Raw genomic sequence first — 17,211 nt, 5'->3', positions numbered from 1 at the left:
CCATTATTCTTACATAAAGTAAGAATAATGGCCTTGTAATCAATTTAATGTTATTTAATATAAAAGTACATAACATATGAGTGGCTGGTTAGTGTAAGCTATATATTACTACCACATGTAGTGTGATTGTAAGTCGATTGCAAGCTGTGCGGCTACTGGTATTACTGCTACAACTTACCAACTTAGCAGCTTAGTTCTGTGGAAGCCCACCAGGAAAGGGAAATAAATTGTCATCCACTTGTTAGTTGCATGAAGCTGCTAGGAAATTCATACAGATTTCTTGGCAAGAACGCTTCCCAGTTGACCAAAAGTTTGTCCCTGTTCAGGATTTCATCAGTTGGGAAGCATTTTTAAAAAAAAAATTTTTATGTGCTACAAGGCAGTTGACAACGGCTGCCTTTTATACTTGCTAATTGAAGTACGTTTCAATGCATTACTAGTTCTGTTAATCCTACAATGGAATGACATGAAATCACTTTGATTTAATAAAAACTAAGTGTAAAGTGTGCCTTTGGAGCTTCAAGTGCTGTCAAATAAAAATGATAACAAAATTTGGGAAATAATTAATTTTTTTAAATTAGCTTTTTTTTTTTTTTCAATACACTCATGCTACAGTTCTTTCACTTTCAGAGCCAGCTCGTCCTTGGTGCCCACCGATGCCTCATGATTGCAAAGAAACATTCTCAAGGTTCCACTGATGATGGACAAGAAAGTGGTGTTCAACAGACTCTCCAGAAACTTCTGGGGAACTTAACAAAGGTCATGGTGGATGCTGAATTGGAGGCTTTTTCATTGGTACTGCATCTTGAAATGCCTCGGCACATAAAAGCTTCTCTGTGTTTTTTTGCGTTATGTGGAACCTGCTTAATTGTAGGGCATTGAATTCTGATTGCAGGACAAGATGTCTGACTTTAGCATGAGTAGTGTTGGTCAGAAGAATAGACTCATTGCAACAGAGCTAAGAAATATTTGCGAAGCACTTATTGAGCACACTCTGTCATGTGGGAGTTGGAGGTAAGTGTGAAAGACAAACATGAAGTTTATTTGAATGCTTCTTACCTTTGGGACTTGTTTACAGTGCCAGCAGTGCACAAGTCTCCCTCAAGCTTTTTGAGCAGCTGAATGACATTGAGCAACTGCTTCAAAATGGTTCCAACAAAAAAAAGGACAGTAAGGCCAGTGCTTCAAGCAAGAGAAAGGATGCCAAAGCAAAAGCAGCACCACGAAAAGGTTTACCTTCACTTCTTAGCACAAGGTTCCTAGGGAAGTTCTTGGAGAACCTTTTCTGGTGGGTAGCAGAATATGTATACATATTTTTTGCTTTAGCTGTTTTTACACTCATTCCAAACCTGTGCTTATTCCCTGCAGCTCTTCATCTGAATACAGTGGTCTCTCAGAACTGTCAGAAAATTCGAGCTTCATGCAACACATTGTAAGCGCGGCACGGCATGAACTTGTGAAAGTCCAGGAACCGGGGACTTTTGAAGCACTTTACAATGAACGCCTCCTCCAGTCACACTTCAAAATTTCTAGGTGAGTGTATGGAAGTGTTGGTAGTTGCAATGCATTGTTGGATCATCAACCGGGTAATTGCGCTGGCGTCGTTGTATTAGCAATTGCATTATAATTTACTCTGTATTGTATGCTTTAACGTCCTATAGTTGCAGCTTATTTAGTTCACCGCAAAAGTTCTGCAGCTTATGTTCAATTTATGTTTTTATATACTATGTAGCTATTAACCTCTTCAGGTGCATTGTACATGTTTGTGTAACCAATTTATTCGTGATATTTTAATTGACTTGTGGAAAACAGTAATTTACATTGAGCATAGGATGAATTGAACCTCCTGCATAATTACTGTCTTGATAATAAACAGCACAAAGGGGAGAAAAATAGTGGGAAGAAAAGTGGACATACTGGGAAAGTGTGTGCATGATTTTCATCCTCTCTTTTTTTTTTTCACGCTGTTTATTGTCAACATAACTAAAAATTCTATCCGCTTTTATTCCACCTTTTTTGTGCTGTTAATTATTAGTGTGAATAACCATTTCAGCCAGCTTCCATACTAATCATTGTGTCCTCATTTAAGTTTATTTTGCCTTGTATGGCTAGATATGATCACATTGCCTAAGAATATACCATGTTTGACGGGCTGCTTTCCCAAGGCCATGTTAGAAGTACCATTTTTTTTTTTTTTAAGAAAATTTATCAAGTATTTTAACCCTTTAATGCCTGAATTATGAAACTACCGAGCAAAGTAAAAATTTTATTTATTTTCCAGCTTTAAATAGCAATCTTTAAATAATACCACAGTTATCTAAAATGCAATCTAATGCACACTTTTGTGTATGTAGCGAATTTTCCATATGCAGCGAATTTTCCATATGCCACAGAAGCGAGGACCTTGCAACAAAAAACATACTTCAGAATTACGTAACATATATACCTGTCGAGTGTGTACGCATAAAATTAATACAATTATTAAAGATAGAATTTACATCACCAAGGCGAGAAAATACGAAGTGATAGCTGTATAACGGGCTTTGCACTCTCCACCATCAGCTCTAAAACAATTAGTTCTATCTTAAAATATTCTAGACTAGATATTGCAAAATTTTTCATACTGATAGCTACATGCCGCGTGAGTACTTCACAGCCGGCATTACTTGCTCAAAATTTTTCAGTATGTTGCGAATTCGCAACATCTAGTAGTAAAGGGTTAAGCATGTGATGTGATTCTCTATATGCAAAAAAAAAGACAACATCACTGACCTCAACGTAAAAAGGTATTTCATTACACTAAGATTAAGATTATTCGCTGGAAAATGCACAAATCAGTGTATTGTCACTTTTTTGTATGTGTATGTGCAATAGGGTACCGCTTATCTTGGAATAATATCATGTCAATTTTGCACATTTACAGACAGTGCATTCAGTTGAACTGACTATTTTGTTGGCACACATCTTTTGTCTGGTTTTTCCGAAATCAACAAAAGGTAGTGCAGTAGCTTAGTGCTTATAACATTGTGCTGCTTGGCTGAAGATTGCTGGTTTGATCTCTGGTTTTATCCAAGTTGCATCCAGCAAACTCCAAATCTTAACAATGATCCCCTCAGACTTGGTTGTGCTACATTTTGAAGGGATCACAAAATCACAACCTCTACACGTAGTGGTAATTCATTACCTGAGTCTCTTTGGTTTGTTTGTCTGTTTGTTTATTTATTTTGTAAGCCAAAGGCTCATACTAAAGTGGGCATACAAACAGTCCTGCCAAAACATCCATTGCAAAAGACAAAGTACAAAAGACAGACTGTGTCTGTAAAGAAAGAAAGAAAGAAAAACGAAACAAGATCGAGATCCACATTGGGCACCTTATAAAAAAGCACCTAATAGTACAAAATTTACAAATAAACCACAGAGCGAGATCACTCACGGGCACATATACACTCAATAACCCATGTCATTGTAACACTTAATAGCATGTTCATGTAAATGAATATGCATTAAAAAAGAAAAAAAAAGGCTGCAGGTAAAGGTAAAGAAAACTCACATCTACGGCACATGTGGAAAGTTGTAATGGCATATTACGTATTCATGTTTATGATAACGACTCAAGCGAGTGCTGATACAAAAGTGGCCGCAAATTGTAAGCAAACAATATCTGATGGAAGCGGATTCTATAGCTCTACTGTTGAAGGGAAAAAAAGGAGTTCTTTAGTGTGTTGCAGCGGCAAAAAGTATGGATAGTGTGCTTTCATTGCTATTTCTATGCTTCTAATTTTACTGCTGTTTGTGTGCTTTATAAATATAGCAGTAAATAAGCCTCATTTCTACATGACTATATTGCAGCAAAGCACATTAAAGAAAATTCAATGTAATCTAGAGAAATAAGCAGGCATGTTAAAGAACACCAGTTGGTCTAAATTGCTGGAGCCCTCCACTATGGCATCTCTCATAACGAAATGGTGGTTTTGGGACATGAAACGCCTGAAATTACTATTATTATGGAGAGAAATAAGGCTTTTAATTTATATTTTAATATTCAGAACCTTGCCTCAAAGCAAAACTTTCGTGTCATGCGATTCCCTTTTGATTTATTGCCTTGTGTGGGAGCATATGCAGCAACACTGAGGTTTAAACGGCATGAATACTGTATTTACTCGAATGTAACGCAAGTTTTTGCCAGATTTCTGTGACCTGATGCAAACCCTCACACTATAATTGAATACTGAAATGGTTGGTGAGAAAGTGAAATGATGCGAACAGTTATTTTATTTTTCTTTTCCTTTTTTTTTTTTTGGACACAATGAAAAGTCTCATCTCTCATCACAATTTCGGTCTCATTACATTTGAGTAAATATGGTATTTCCAGTTACACGAGAAGTGATTGTGGTCCTGTTTGAAGAAGTTCAGTTGCAGAGGTGCAGTGTGTGTATGGGTTTAAATTTTGAGCCGTACTCTCAAAACGCACGAACACAGTTCACACCGTGACCAACCAGTGGGTCACGGCGCACCTGCAAAATATGCCGCATGGTCCATCGGTGGGTCACGGCACATGTCAATGAAGACCTCAAGAAAACGTGCCATAGTGAACGTACTGCTAACTTAGCCTAGTTTTTTAGATCACTTCCCGTTTCAAATGTCCCTAGGCCTAACTAGAATATTGGTCTAAACAAGTCTGCAGCATAAAATTAGCGCTTTGGGTGCGGGGTTCATATTTATTGACTTTTATTGTTGCTAAAAAAAAGTAGTCGTATTGCTGCACGCGACGATACGGGCAATAATGGTCTCATATTTTTTTTCCTCTTTTTAACGCATTCACCCTCTGCTAGGTAACGCCAGCATCCAAGCTCGTTCACGTAAATGCTATTCTGCTAAACGAATGATCCTTCTGCAATGAATGTTTGCAGCACAGTAACACTATTCTTTTGAACCCCTCTATCACGCTAATGCTAAACTGACTGTCTATTGTCTCACAAATCAACTGCCACAAAAAGTTTTAGAATCTGTAAAATACGAGCGAAGTTACAGGGATTCGCTCCACATTTTAAGTGCTTCCCCTCTCCTTTCGTACCAGCAAGCATGCTGAAAGCTACGCAGGGAAGGGGATGACTAGGGGGCGAGAAAGTGCTTTCCTTTGTCAGTGCATGTCATGACATTGATCACTTTCTTTTCATTATTTCTTTGAGTGCGTGGCTTACCTTCACTTAGATTGCACATGCATGTGCGGGCACGTGGCAGCTTTTTGTGGTAGCCTCATTAACTATGGAGCTCATGACGCTCAGATCAGTCGACGGCCGTGGACTTTGAGTATGTACACTCAAACCTCATTATAATAAAATCACATCTGCTCTCAGAATAACTTCGTTATGTGTGAAAGTTTGTTATAAACATTTATCTGTAACAATGTGTCTGTGGTAATACTATTCTTCATTTGCTTCCTTATAACCGATAATTCGTTATATCCGTGTTCATTATATCAAGGTTTGAGTGTACCGTCATTCATAGACACAGGGTATCTGCCAACGTGGAAAGTCGGGGAATTTAGACACGTTTGAAAAAGTTGGGGAATAGTCATGGAATTTCTGAAAAACCTGGCCAGTTCATTGAAATGGACAGCAGTCTATGTAACTACCGAGAAATAATTTTTATCTTTAGCCAGAGCTTATGTCGCTCCTTTGGCTGCAGCCGCAGTGAACACCTGAGCAAAGGCATAGAAAGAAAGGCAGTGCATTACTGTTGCTTCTACAGATTATATAGCATATCTCAATTCCCAAGCACAAAGTTACTCATGCCAATAAATTTGTGCATGTTTGTCTTGGCCACGATCTAGGCTCGGCTTGAAGACATTCTGATTAGGCTAAAAGTACCATCAGTAGAGGCTGCCATCATGTCTGTTACGTAAACAAGCATGGTTTGAAGTGTTGACATTAAATGGAAAGAAAGCCTGGAGAGAAAAAAAGAAGGATTGGTAGCATTTATCAGGTGTTGAAAGAAGGAAGAGAGCTGTGGCTCTTGTGAAAGAGCTTGGATCACAAGAAACAAAAGCTGATCAAGGACATTAAGGTCTCTATGCTGCAGCAAGTGATTGAATCTTTGAAATACTAATAGCATTGGCGATGAAGATTGACCAGCTTTTCTATTTGTTGATGCACATTTGCAATCACCAAAGGTGATTGCAGTATCTGTAAATAAATAAATAAATAAATAAATTTGTTGTATTTCAGTGCTTTCAGGATTGTAAAGGATGCTTTAAGCTGAGGGAATTCAATGAAGTGGCATGGTTTGCAGTTTATGCGAGTGCTCCATCCTCTCTCTCTCTTTTTTTATCACTTGATGGTTCGTTTCTAGTGGGCAGAGTTTTCCAAGTGGACTTGTCTGTCATGGAAATCGCTTATAATCGTCCAGGAAAACCTAGCAAAGTCAGGAAATTTGAAAAAATTAAGTTGGTAGACACCCTGAGAAAGAAGAGGGAGTGATTTCCGACTGACTTTAAAAATTAATGGTAAATTCCAGGCCGCGTGTGGTTATAGAGTGTTAAGCTCGTGTGTTCTCAGTAGCCTTGACTACCAATCGGTAGCGTTTTCTGACCATGCCGACAAAGTTTTCCAAAGCCCCTTAGTGGGAGGAAGTGAGCAACACTAGTGTTTCATGCTAAATTCTTTTCTTGGACCTCATTCTATTGATTGCTTCACCTCATTGCCAATAAGTCTTTTTTTCTCCAATTTTATATCTTGTCTTCCCTTGTAAGGACTCCATGTGTAAACCTTCCCCACTATTTTCCCTTTTTTTCTTGTTTCTTTTTACTCAAGAGGTGTGGGAAGGTGGAGCTCATTTTACTGGTGACATTGTTTGTTAGCAAAGTACTTGGAAAGTAAACAATGAAAACTTAACATCAGCCCGTATTACTAAGTCCTAGCAAGGCTTGATATAGACAATGGAGGTTTTGTGTGTTGGGGGCAGTGAAGCAATCTGTGGTGTTTTGCAAACATTGCTATAAAGTAAAGAAGTGCTTTTTGAAATTCCTAATTCTCAAGTCCTCCTAATTCCAGGGTTTTTCTTGAGGTGTGCAAGCAGAAGTCCAAAGAGTCAGACAGCGATATTACTGCCATCTGCATTGAGAGTCTTGGGAGCTTGGTTTCCAGTGTGACGAAACATCATGTTGATCACCTGCCTCTCCTGCTCGCGACATTAGGTATGACTGCCAGTTTTCTGCAAAACAAAATGTTGACGTGCTCCTTCATTAGGCTTAATCATTTTCAAACCCTGATACACACTTTTTGATATATCGAAGGACAAATCAACTTCACCCCACAAATTCTTATGGTCATTGTCACATGACATGCTTTACTCGTGTTGCAGTGCACAAAGGATGCAAAAGTAGTGTTACTGCTCGCTTTTGAATGAATACCTTTCCTAAAGCTTTAGCAGTACATGAAATTGACACAGTTTCAAGTGCGTAAAAACTACACATTAAAGTACTTTTTACTTGTACTCTAGTCCTCTTCTCAACTTTTTTATCTTTAAATTCAAGTGTTTTTATTTTTCTAAAAGATTCCTAAGTTTGACCTATAATAAAAGTAATGTGTAGTGGGCAAACAGATCACCTGATGCACTGCATATTTTCACTTCAACTTTTCAATTCTCGAAGTATTCATCTGTTCTCATTATATAAACCCAGTGCAGTGTTTGTCATGAGTTGGGGATGTGAGGGCCTTAAATAACGCTATAGGTTCTGCCCTCTGAACATAAATTTTGTTGTGTGGCAGCAAAAACCATTGCTGCTTCTGGAAGGAGCAAAGTTCAGTGATTCAACAATGGTTTACAACAAATGTTATATGGCCCTCTGGCATTGTATAGCACACAGAGTTTGAGACTTCAAAAAAAGAAGCGACTAAAAGTGAAAGATGGGCTAGTTGGTCGTTCATGCTTGGATGTAAAATGGCGCCAATATACAGACAAAGACGGAAGAAACGACGACAAGGCGCTGAACTCGCAACTAAATTTTTTTAAAGGGTACATACATATATATCGGGCAGAAAACTTAGTCACAAGGCACACCATGGCGACTGTGCAGGAGAGCAAACAGGGTGCAAAGAAGAATCTAATGATAAGGAAAATCGACACATTCTCACAAGACCGGCTCGTTCTGTCGGGAAAAAAATAGATCTGTTGAATGTAAGTCATGTCTTGTGTATGTGCTGCCTTTGTCATGCAGGAGGGTTTATAAAAGATAAACAGGGCGGTGCGTTAATGTTGGACTAAGGGAGCACTTAGCCTCTTTGACGACTTCTGGTGGTCTGCACTTGCCAGCTCATTGTAGGGAGTGTGACTCCCAGCGGTTGGTGGACAAAAGCACTTGTTTGTTTGGCCATCGGGACAAATATACTGGAGAGGTAGTAGAAGCTTTTTACATTGAAAAGGAAGGGGAACGGTGCATGAGCACACCGTCTGTGGCACTTGGTGAAAAGGAGGTTGGATACCTGGGTTTAGCGCTGTCAGGTGATTGTTAGTATTTTTTGACTGTCATGCATCTTTTTGCAAGTAGGTATGATCGCCTTTTTTTTTTCTTGGGTATTTACACATGTATCGATTTTCTTTGTGATTAGATTCTTCTTTGTACCCTGTTTGCTCTGCTGCACAGTTGCCATGGTGTTCCATGTGACAAGTTTTCTGCCCGATATATGTGGGTGTTCCCTTTAATGAAATTTAGTCGCGATTTCAGTGCCTTGTCGTCGTTTCTTCCATCTTTGTCTGTATATTTGCACTGTTTTCAGGAAAGAAAAAAAAAAGAACCGAAAGAGAAAAAATGATCACATTCAAAAAGTAATCTTTCTTGGGGTGATACTATATCAGTCATGTGAACATCTTGCAAGAAGTATCATTTTGTTGTACTTACAAAAGCATGCCTATTACCAAATTTATGTTGACATTGTATGTTAGCATATCTATTTTACTGTATCAGTAAATAAGTTTTTTTTTTTTTATAGTTGACATGATTAGGAAAATAACTAGCACCGCCTGTATCACGATATTCTTCTGTAAATGGCATTTCCTTCTGTGTACAGGGAAGAATCCACAAACTTTTTGTAGTTGTGAATCATACAAATATATTTATATCTCCTTCCTTTTATGTCTGTGACTGGTCAATTTAGCATCTAGCACAAATTTTGCTGTTGCATTTTCATGTGTCAGCTTTGTGTGCTCTGTGGTCTAGAGCTCTTCACTAAGTGTAGAAGGGATGAAAATGTTCTCATGATAGTTTTACGTAGGCAGTCTACAAAGAAGGCATACATTAGCGCCGACTCTCAACCAAAGTTTTAATAGAAGCGTAGCAACATATATAAAGTACGAATTATCGCTGTGACGAATAAATTGTTCCTGCAAACAGAGAAGACCCTTTAGTTTTAATTAACTTTACACATGTACAGACGGGTCCACTGTTAAAGGGAACAACGGCATGCTCAGGATGTTTGAATTTGACCCTCTTTCAGAAGTACACTCGCTTATATTTCAACAAAATTGCTGGTGGTTGACAGTTCTGACTCATCTCAACAGACTAGTGACATGCATTAAAAAGTATTTCCTTATACACTGGCTGTTAGAGGGCCAGCAATATGGACAGTGTTCATTTGAGTGTTCCTTTTAACAGTGGGCCGTATTGTACATACGATCAGATGTGCACAATCATTGTGTGCCTCCTTTGTGTACTTTCTGCATAAAAGATGGGATGTTTATTCTCATCACATACTCAAACTAACACGCTGAAATGTTTGCTCTTACGAAAATGTTCACTCCTTGGCTTTCTTTTTCAGAGGGCATGGATTCATCTGAAGTTCCAGATCTTAAGGAGCTAATAAAATCTCAGTACACAGTGTACAAGGTAAGCATACCTTGTCTTGTTACTCATGTCTGAATCAAATTCATTGTAAGTGCAAGACTCAAACTGCCTAATGCTTTTAAGCTGTTCCTTAAATTGAAAGGAAAGTATAGTAAGCAATTATATGGACATATGATGTGCTTATAATTATAACCACTATATGTACATACAGGAGACTCTAAATAAATGGTACCTTAAGGAACCAGGAGCATATGTTTTATATAACAGGAGTTTAGTTTACTGAGACATGAACAAATGCATAGAATACAAGTAAGAAACCTATCGTGTCAGAGGCCATTGTTCCATTCAAGCAGCAATGCTATTTAAGAGATTTATGTTCATTGAAAGCCTACTGTAGGTGGTGTTTATAATGTCTTTCTTACTTTAATGGAATATCTAGCTTGAGAAGTTTTCCCATGGTTCTTGCCCTCCTCTCACTTCTTTACTGTAATATGTGAAATTTTATGGTCTTCTGCAATCTTTTTGCACCAAGTAGCATTCTGTTGTGTTTTGCTCCTAAGGTTTGCATTCTGTTGCTTTGATTTAATCAGAGGTATTCTATCTACCTGATGGGCTGTATTTGTTGGCGCACTTAGATACAACCTCACTATAACAAGGTTTGAGTGTGTATGTGTGTATATATATATATATATATATATATATATATATATATATATATATATATATATATATAGAAAAGACACACAGGAAACTAAATGAGAAGAAAGAAATTCTGAAGCACTCACCTGAGGATTCGAAGCAGCGACCCTTCACATCGTGGCGCGCTGCGTCAGACGACTCAACTACGCACCATCTGTAGGGAAAAGACACTTCTGCTGGATTTATTGGCGTAGAGCATTAGGCCGTCCCAACATGGCGAACAAATTGGTCATAAGCGAAACCGTCCATCATGCGCCACGCGAGCACTATTTCGAACATCCTTCGTGGCCAACAATATCACTTGCTCAGTTTTAGAAGACAAGGAAGTTGAACCGACTTCCATGTTCTCTGCTAGTTTGACTTTGCATGCTCTGACATGCCCATCATTACCCTTCAAGGTTTCAACAACTCTAGCTAATTTCCAAAACGCAACAGGCACTTTGTTATCTCTAATAATGACGTCACCACACTCTATACTGTGTCCTAGCTTCTGGGACCTGCTGTGCGCACTTCTTAGTGTCAGTATGTATTCCTTATGCCAGCGTTCCCAAAAGTCATTTAGTTTTTGTTGTCTACCTCTCCATGTGGGCAGCGTCTCTGTGCAGCCGCCCAAGTTATTGCTAACTTGTGCTTGCAGAATGGCCGTGAGGCATCTACCTGACAAAAAGTGTGACGGAGTCAGTACTTCTGCTTTGGCAGTATCATCAGCAATAAATGTCGGTAGCCTAGAATTTATCACTGCCTTGACTTCTTGTAGTAAAGTGTCAAGCTACTTGAAACTGAAGCATCCTATTCCTAGAGTTTTCCTGAGGCAGTTTTTAACCGTTCGAATCATTCGCTCCCAAAAACCTCCCCATCATGAAGCACGCTCAGCAATGAACTTCCGCATGACATTACTTGATGCACAAAAGTTCTGTACCTGCTCATCATGTAGTAGAAGCCCGTATGACAGCTTAAGTTCGCAACTGGCTTCCTTAAGCGTTAAAGCATTATGAGAATAAATGACACTTCGTAAACCACGACATGAAATAAAACGACGAAAAGCCAATAAAAAAGAATTCACAGTCATGTCACTGACAAGTTTCAAGTGAACTGCTCGTACTACTGCACAGGTAAATACCACAATGAAGGTTTCCACAGAGCTGCTTTTCTTTACAAAAACGGGATCAGCGAAGTATACGCCCGTGACTTCAAATGGGTGACACTTTGAGACTGTCGACAGGTAGTGGGGCCGTTAGCGCTGAAGCGGCTTTTAAACGAAACCTGACTCAAACACTGCACTGGCCAAGCACTTTTTCAACACACTGACCACTACGCATAATCTAAAACCTGTCACTCAACTCTGTCAGTGCGACACTGACACCGCTGTGCAAAAGACGTCAATGTTCGCTGTCTACGATGAGGTGTGTGCAATCTGTGGGTAACAGTATGGGGAACTTCACACTTTATGACGCATCTACATTGTCTAGGCGAGTCTTGATTCTGATGATGTACTTATTATCCACGAAACGGTGAAGGTCTCGTATGGTTGACGACTTGGTGAGAGCTTCGTTCAAGGTTAGGGCCACCATCGCATTTCCAAAGCTTTGTGATTGCAAAGTCCCGATCTATGCACAGGAAATTGCTGAAAAACTTCTCTTCTCGTAATAGTACTTGTTCAGCAGTTGTGAAGGAACCTCCTCAGCCAAGCCGTGATTTGAAGGACCGTCTTCCAGCGACTGTGTTTACAGACCTCAAATAGAGGGTCCATCGTCCTGTTCTGGGCAACTAGAACCACGTTATCTGTTGTTTGTTTTTTTCATCAAGTAACATGTACCAAGTTCTCGTCTTGTTTCGGCCATGTTTCTTGAGGCGTAATTAGCTTTTCGGAGCCAAGCCATCATAGCGAGTTTGTGCTGAGGCTCTGGGCAGTGACCCCAGTGCGTTCTTAAATTTCCATCACCGCGTTCTAAACAAAGGGTTTCCACTTCGTGGGTGATGACCGAATCCAGCATAGGCAGATGTTAGAATCAATCTAGCAGAAGTATTTGTCAACTTTTGGTAGCGTCTCATGCAGAAAGGTTGCTATCTGCACACCCAGGGAAGCCCCGACGAGTTCAAGACACGGTAACGTCATCCTCTTGATGGGAGCAACCAGAGCTTTTGCGAGCAGCTGTTGGACATAGATGCTTCCCGATCCATCTTCAACCCTTAAGTATGCAACGACACCATATGCCTGCGGACTTGCGTCAGAGAATACATGAAGCTGAAACTGAACTTCGGCTGTGTTGACTCCAAGGTCATATCTCTTATGTCTTCAACTGCTGCTGTAAAGTTTTTCCACTCATCCTTGAGAGCCTTTGGAAGTGACACATCCCAATATATTCCTTGCTTCCAAATATCTTGAAACAAGTTCTTGACTCTGATGGTGAATGGAGACAAAAATTCTAACACGTCAAAAATTCTTGATGTCGCTTGGAGCACTGTCCACTTTGTGTATTTTTCGTTCTTGATACCGTAATTACTCGAATCTAACGCGCACCTTTTTTCCGGTTAAGCGAGTTCATAAATCGCATGCGCGTTAGAATCGAGTACGAACAAAAACATTAGGTCAATCTATTGCCATTGGCAAATCCAAAATGGCCGCCCCCTACGTGCGTCGGCATGGCGCGTCGGCCATTTCTGCCTATGTGTTTCCCATGTGCGGCACTTCGTACGTGTGCTGAGGAGTTCGTCATCTAGTAGTGCATTAGCATCAACGGCGTGGAAGGGCCGACTCAAAAAACTCGAGTGCACCACGATGCCGCTTTTAAAAGAAAAGTCATCGCGTGTGCAGAAACGGACGGAAATCGGGCCGCATCGCGGTCGTTCGGAGTTCCCGAAACGTGCGTGCGGGACCGGCGGAAACAAAAGCAGAAGATTGTCGACAGCAAAGCTTCATGCAAAGGTTTCAGTGAACCACAGCAGGGTCGGTTTCCGCAAATTAAAGAGCTGCTCGGCGAGTATGTGCTTGAGCAGCAAGCGGCACAGCGGCCCGTGACGACAGAACTGCTCCAAGTGCAGGCTATGCAATTAGTCTTAGAAAAAGGTCTAATGCGGAGCCAGTTTAAAGCGAGCAGGTGCTGGCTAACTAACTTTATGAAGAGGAAAGGCTTTTCCCTCCGAAGGGGAACATGCATATGCGAAAAGTTTTGCGGAGGAGTACGATGAAAAGCTTCACAGTTTTCAGAGGTTCGTCCTAAACTTGCGGCGCAACAACGGCTACCTGCTTGGGCAAATCAGGAATGCCGATCAGACGCCTCTTTACTTCGACATGCCTGGCACCACAAACGTCGAGAAAAAGGGGGCGAAGCAAGTTCGCGTGCTGACATCGGTCCACGGTAAAACTACAGTGACTGCAATGCTCTGTTACACGTCAGATGGGCACAAGCTTTGCCCGTACCTCATATTTAAATGGAAGACGCTCCCGAAAGGAGTCATTTTTTTTTTTTTTTGAGTGGTGTGATCGTGCGGGCCAGCGAGAAAAATGGGTGCGCGTTGCAATCGATGTCTTACTTTTTTTATTTTTTTTCGCGGTGGAAATCGGGTGCACGTTACAATCGAGGGCGCGGTAGAATCGAGTAAATACGGTAATCTCCAGAAGTGGGTCAATGTTCACACGAAGTGTGTCTTCTTCCGTATTCCTGTGCAGCCCAAGTACCTTCGTTAGCGTATGCTGTGCCGTTGCTTCCTCTTTTTCTTGCAGTGCCTGTCTCAGCTGGTCCTCGTTAGTCGACCACTTCTACATATTCATTCCTGCTAATTTTATGATCTCAGTTGTTTGGTCGTACAAGTGGCAAATCTCTTCAGGTGTTCAAGCGCCAATTATCAAATCATCCACATAGAAGCTTTCCTTGAGCTGAACAGCTATTTCTTAGTATTTGGAACCTATGTGGTTGAAGTGATACCGAAGTGTAGACGATAGAAGGAATGGACTTGACGTCCCATAAGGCACACGAGTCATCGTGATCTTCTCGAGTTGCGGAAGCGGGTTGTTCTTGGTCGGTACATCCACAATCCACAAGCGGAGCGCATTGCTGTCTTCTTCCCTGATGTATATCTGCAGGAACGCCTTCTTAACGTCTGCTGTAAGTCCAAATGCATACAAACGGAACCTGATTAGCATCTTTAGAAGATCAAAGTTCAGGTTTCGTTCATTTTCAAGCCTTTCATTCATACTGCATGATGCTGTTTCGTTCGACAGTGCATTGAAAACAACGCGCAGTCTTGTAGTAGTGGACGTCTCGCAAATGACTTCATGATGTGGCATGTAATAAATGTTTCCTCGCTATGTTTGTGCTTGCTTGACCTTCTCTGCATGTCCATCCTTCTCGTACTGCCTAATAGCTTTGTCATAGGCCTTTAAAGCTTCACCGTTTGAAGAAAGTCCTCGAACCAAGGAGAACATTCGTGAAAGCGCGACTTTGCGATTGTCTCCCACATCTGTCCATCTAGTTTTCATGGTAATGACACCTCATAGCGGCCGCCTCAAAATTTGATAGTTTCATTAAACTTCGTCGGAACGTCTTCTTGCTTGGATGATGGGGTATCTATCATTCTAATGGCTTCCATTTCACAGAATCTTTCTAACGGGACGGAAAGTGCTTCCTTGTCGTATGCATCTACTTGTAAAACACATATATGGCTTTTTGTCTTCTGACTAACTTTCTCTGAGAACGCCAATGGTCCTTGAGGAGTCCATCCAAAGTTTGTGTTGATCGCTACCAAAGATCGGTTTTCATTATCCCATTTTACCTCACTTGCATTTAGCATAAGTTACCATAAGTGATCAGAACTGATCAGCAGGCTCACTCCAGGTTCACCCATGACCCCAGGGAAAATCACTGCGTCAGCTAGTGGCTTCCTTCCACAACGATGGAATGAAACAAGTGGTTGTCTTGGGGCAGTTCGATCATATTTTCGCAGATGAATGGCATGATGATCGCTTCTATCTACACTGAGATATTCTTGTGCTGGCTGCGAAGTGCAATGCTCCTTAGCCTGCCGAGCATGCTGTGGTCGAGCACGTCCAAACGTTCTAACCACTAGATCTATATGTCAGATGGAAGATAAGGTTCTTGCATAAATCTTCCCCCAAAAATGTTCTCTGGCTGCCATTATCTAAAACACTGCGGACGCAACAAGAATAAGTAGGAGTCGTCAACCAGGCACGGAACGTCTGAAGGAGAACCTCCATGGCAAGTCTATCTTGGTACTGTTTGTTGTTACGTGCATGGCAATATTCGAGGTCTTTTTCGATACTGCGTCAGCTGATCTCTTGAGACTGTCAGCGTTGTACATCATGGAGGCCTGGTGACGCTTGCATGCTGTACACTGTATCCTACGACGGCAGTCCCGAACAAGATGTCCCTTCGTAGTACACTTAAAACAGTGACCATCCTTCCTGAGCATACTGCACTTGTCTTCGAGGCTGACGTCACTGGTGCATCGTTCAATCTTATGGTCTTTGGCAGCACAAAAGAAGCATGGTTTTGTTAATACTTCTGCCTTATTTTGAAGAACCCTTGCCGCAGGAGCTGACGTGATACTTGAGTTTAGATTTACTTTAAGGCGTGCTTCGTGGAGCCTTGTTACCTAGTCTGAGCGCACTTCTTTCTACATTCAACTTCTACCCAAAGAAATTTCAGCAGGTGCTCTAAATTCTGTTCAGCCGAATCCGCACGGCTGCGTGTGGCTACCGATAAGGTATTGGACTCGATGTTTTCGCTCTTGTAATACTCTACTACCATATCCTGAGGTATCGCTTTCAGGAGTATTTCACCTAGAATTGAAGCGTAAGATGAAGCGCTCACCCCAAGGTTGGCGAGTGCTCTTCGGTTAAGTTGAATTTGGTCGAATAATTTCTGTAAGGCAGTAACGTTGTGCGATGAAGTCATCGGCCCAAGCATGTGTAGGTTTTCCGAAAGTTGCTGCTCGATCAATTTGCGGTTGCCGTAGCGCTGCTTCAATATTCCATGGGCGTTGTTATAACTTGATTCCATCACTCGATTCCAGCGATGGTTTCAGCGGCAGCTTCGTCCAGCAGAGACCAGGTAATGGAAGCGGTCCGTGTCAGACAGCCTCGGGTTCTTGTGGACAGAATGAAAAAACATATCCCAGAACGGTTGTCATTGGGTGATTGTTTCGTCGAAACGCACAAGTTCTAACTTCTGCAACCTGGCTGCAATTCACGCTGTGAACGAGCCGTGTTCGTTGATGTTGCAGCCGGTTGGTTCAAGTCGGCTACAGTCGGTGTTTTTGTTGTCGGAAGCAAAGACGAAGTTTTGAGCATGTCAATATTGTGCTCGAGCAAAACCAACTTACTGACGGCAGCTTCGTCATATTTCATGACAGAATCGCAATCTTCTATGATTTGCTTGTCGGTCATGAGTGCTTTTAATTTGGCGTTGAGCACGTTCATCTCCAACTTAGTCGCCTTTGACCGGCCTTGCAAGACACGAAGCGCGGAAGTTCGAACTGTTTGGACTGAAGGACCTCGCTTACCTCATTAATGATCTTTGTGGTTTGCACTCGACGGGCAGCCTACTTGTTCTTGATCCACTCCATGACGCCTTGATGCAGAGGTCTCTCCCAAAAGAAGCCGCAAAATGTAAAGGCACTGGCTGTCTTACTGGGTTCGCCACCAAAACAGC

The 17,211-nt window shown here is 41.2% G+C and overlaps 1 protein-coding gene across 2 annotated transcripts in view; it reads left to right on the top strand.

Annotated features, from left to right (window-relative positions):
- Window positions 1–17,211, top strand: part of FANCI (Fanconi anemia complementation group I) — a 98,873-nt gene that overhangs the window by 57,026 nt on the left and 24,636 nt on the right. Inside the window, exons 17-22 of one of the 2 annotated variants that reach the window (XM_037426883.2) lie at window positions 631–759; window positions 896–1,014; window positions 1,079–1,288; window positions 1,369–1,533; window positions 7,053–7,195; window positions 9,816–9,883. In XM_037426883.2, the coding sequence (XP_037282780.2) occupies window positions 631–759; window positions 896–1,014; window positions 1,079–1,288; window positions 1,369–1,533; window positions 7,053–7,195; window positions 9,816–9,883 (834 nt within the window). Of the gene's footprint in view, window positions 1–630; window positions 796–895; window positions 1,015–1,078; window positions 1,289–1,368; window positions 1,534–7,052; window positions 7,196–9,815; window positions 9,884–17,211 lie in introns of both variants that reach the window. The other variant, XM_037426882.2, reaches the window with a different exon arrangement.

Source organism: Rhipicephalus microplus, chromosome X (assembly GCF_043290135.1).
Source record: "Rhipicephalus microplus isolate Deutch F79 chromosome X, USDA_Rmic, whole genome shotgun sequence".
NCBI lineage: Eukaryota > Metazoa > Arthropoda > Arachnida > Ixodida > Ixodidae > Rhipicephalus > Rhipicephalus microplus.
Note: the sequence above shows the minus strand (reverse complement) of the source record. Positions and strands in the feature narration are given on the sequence as shown.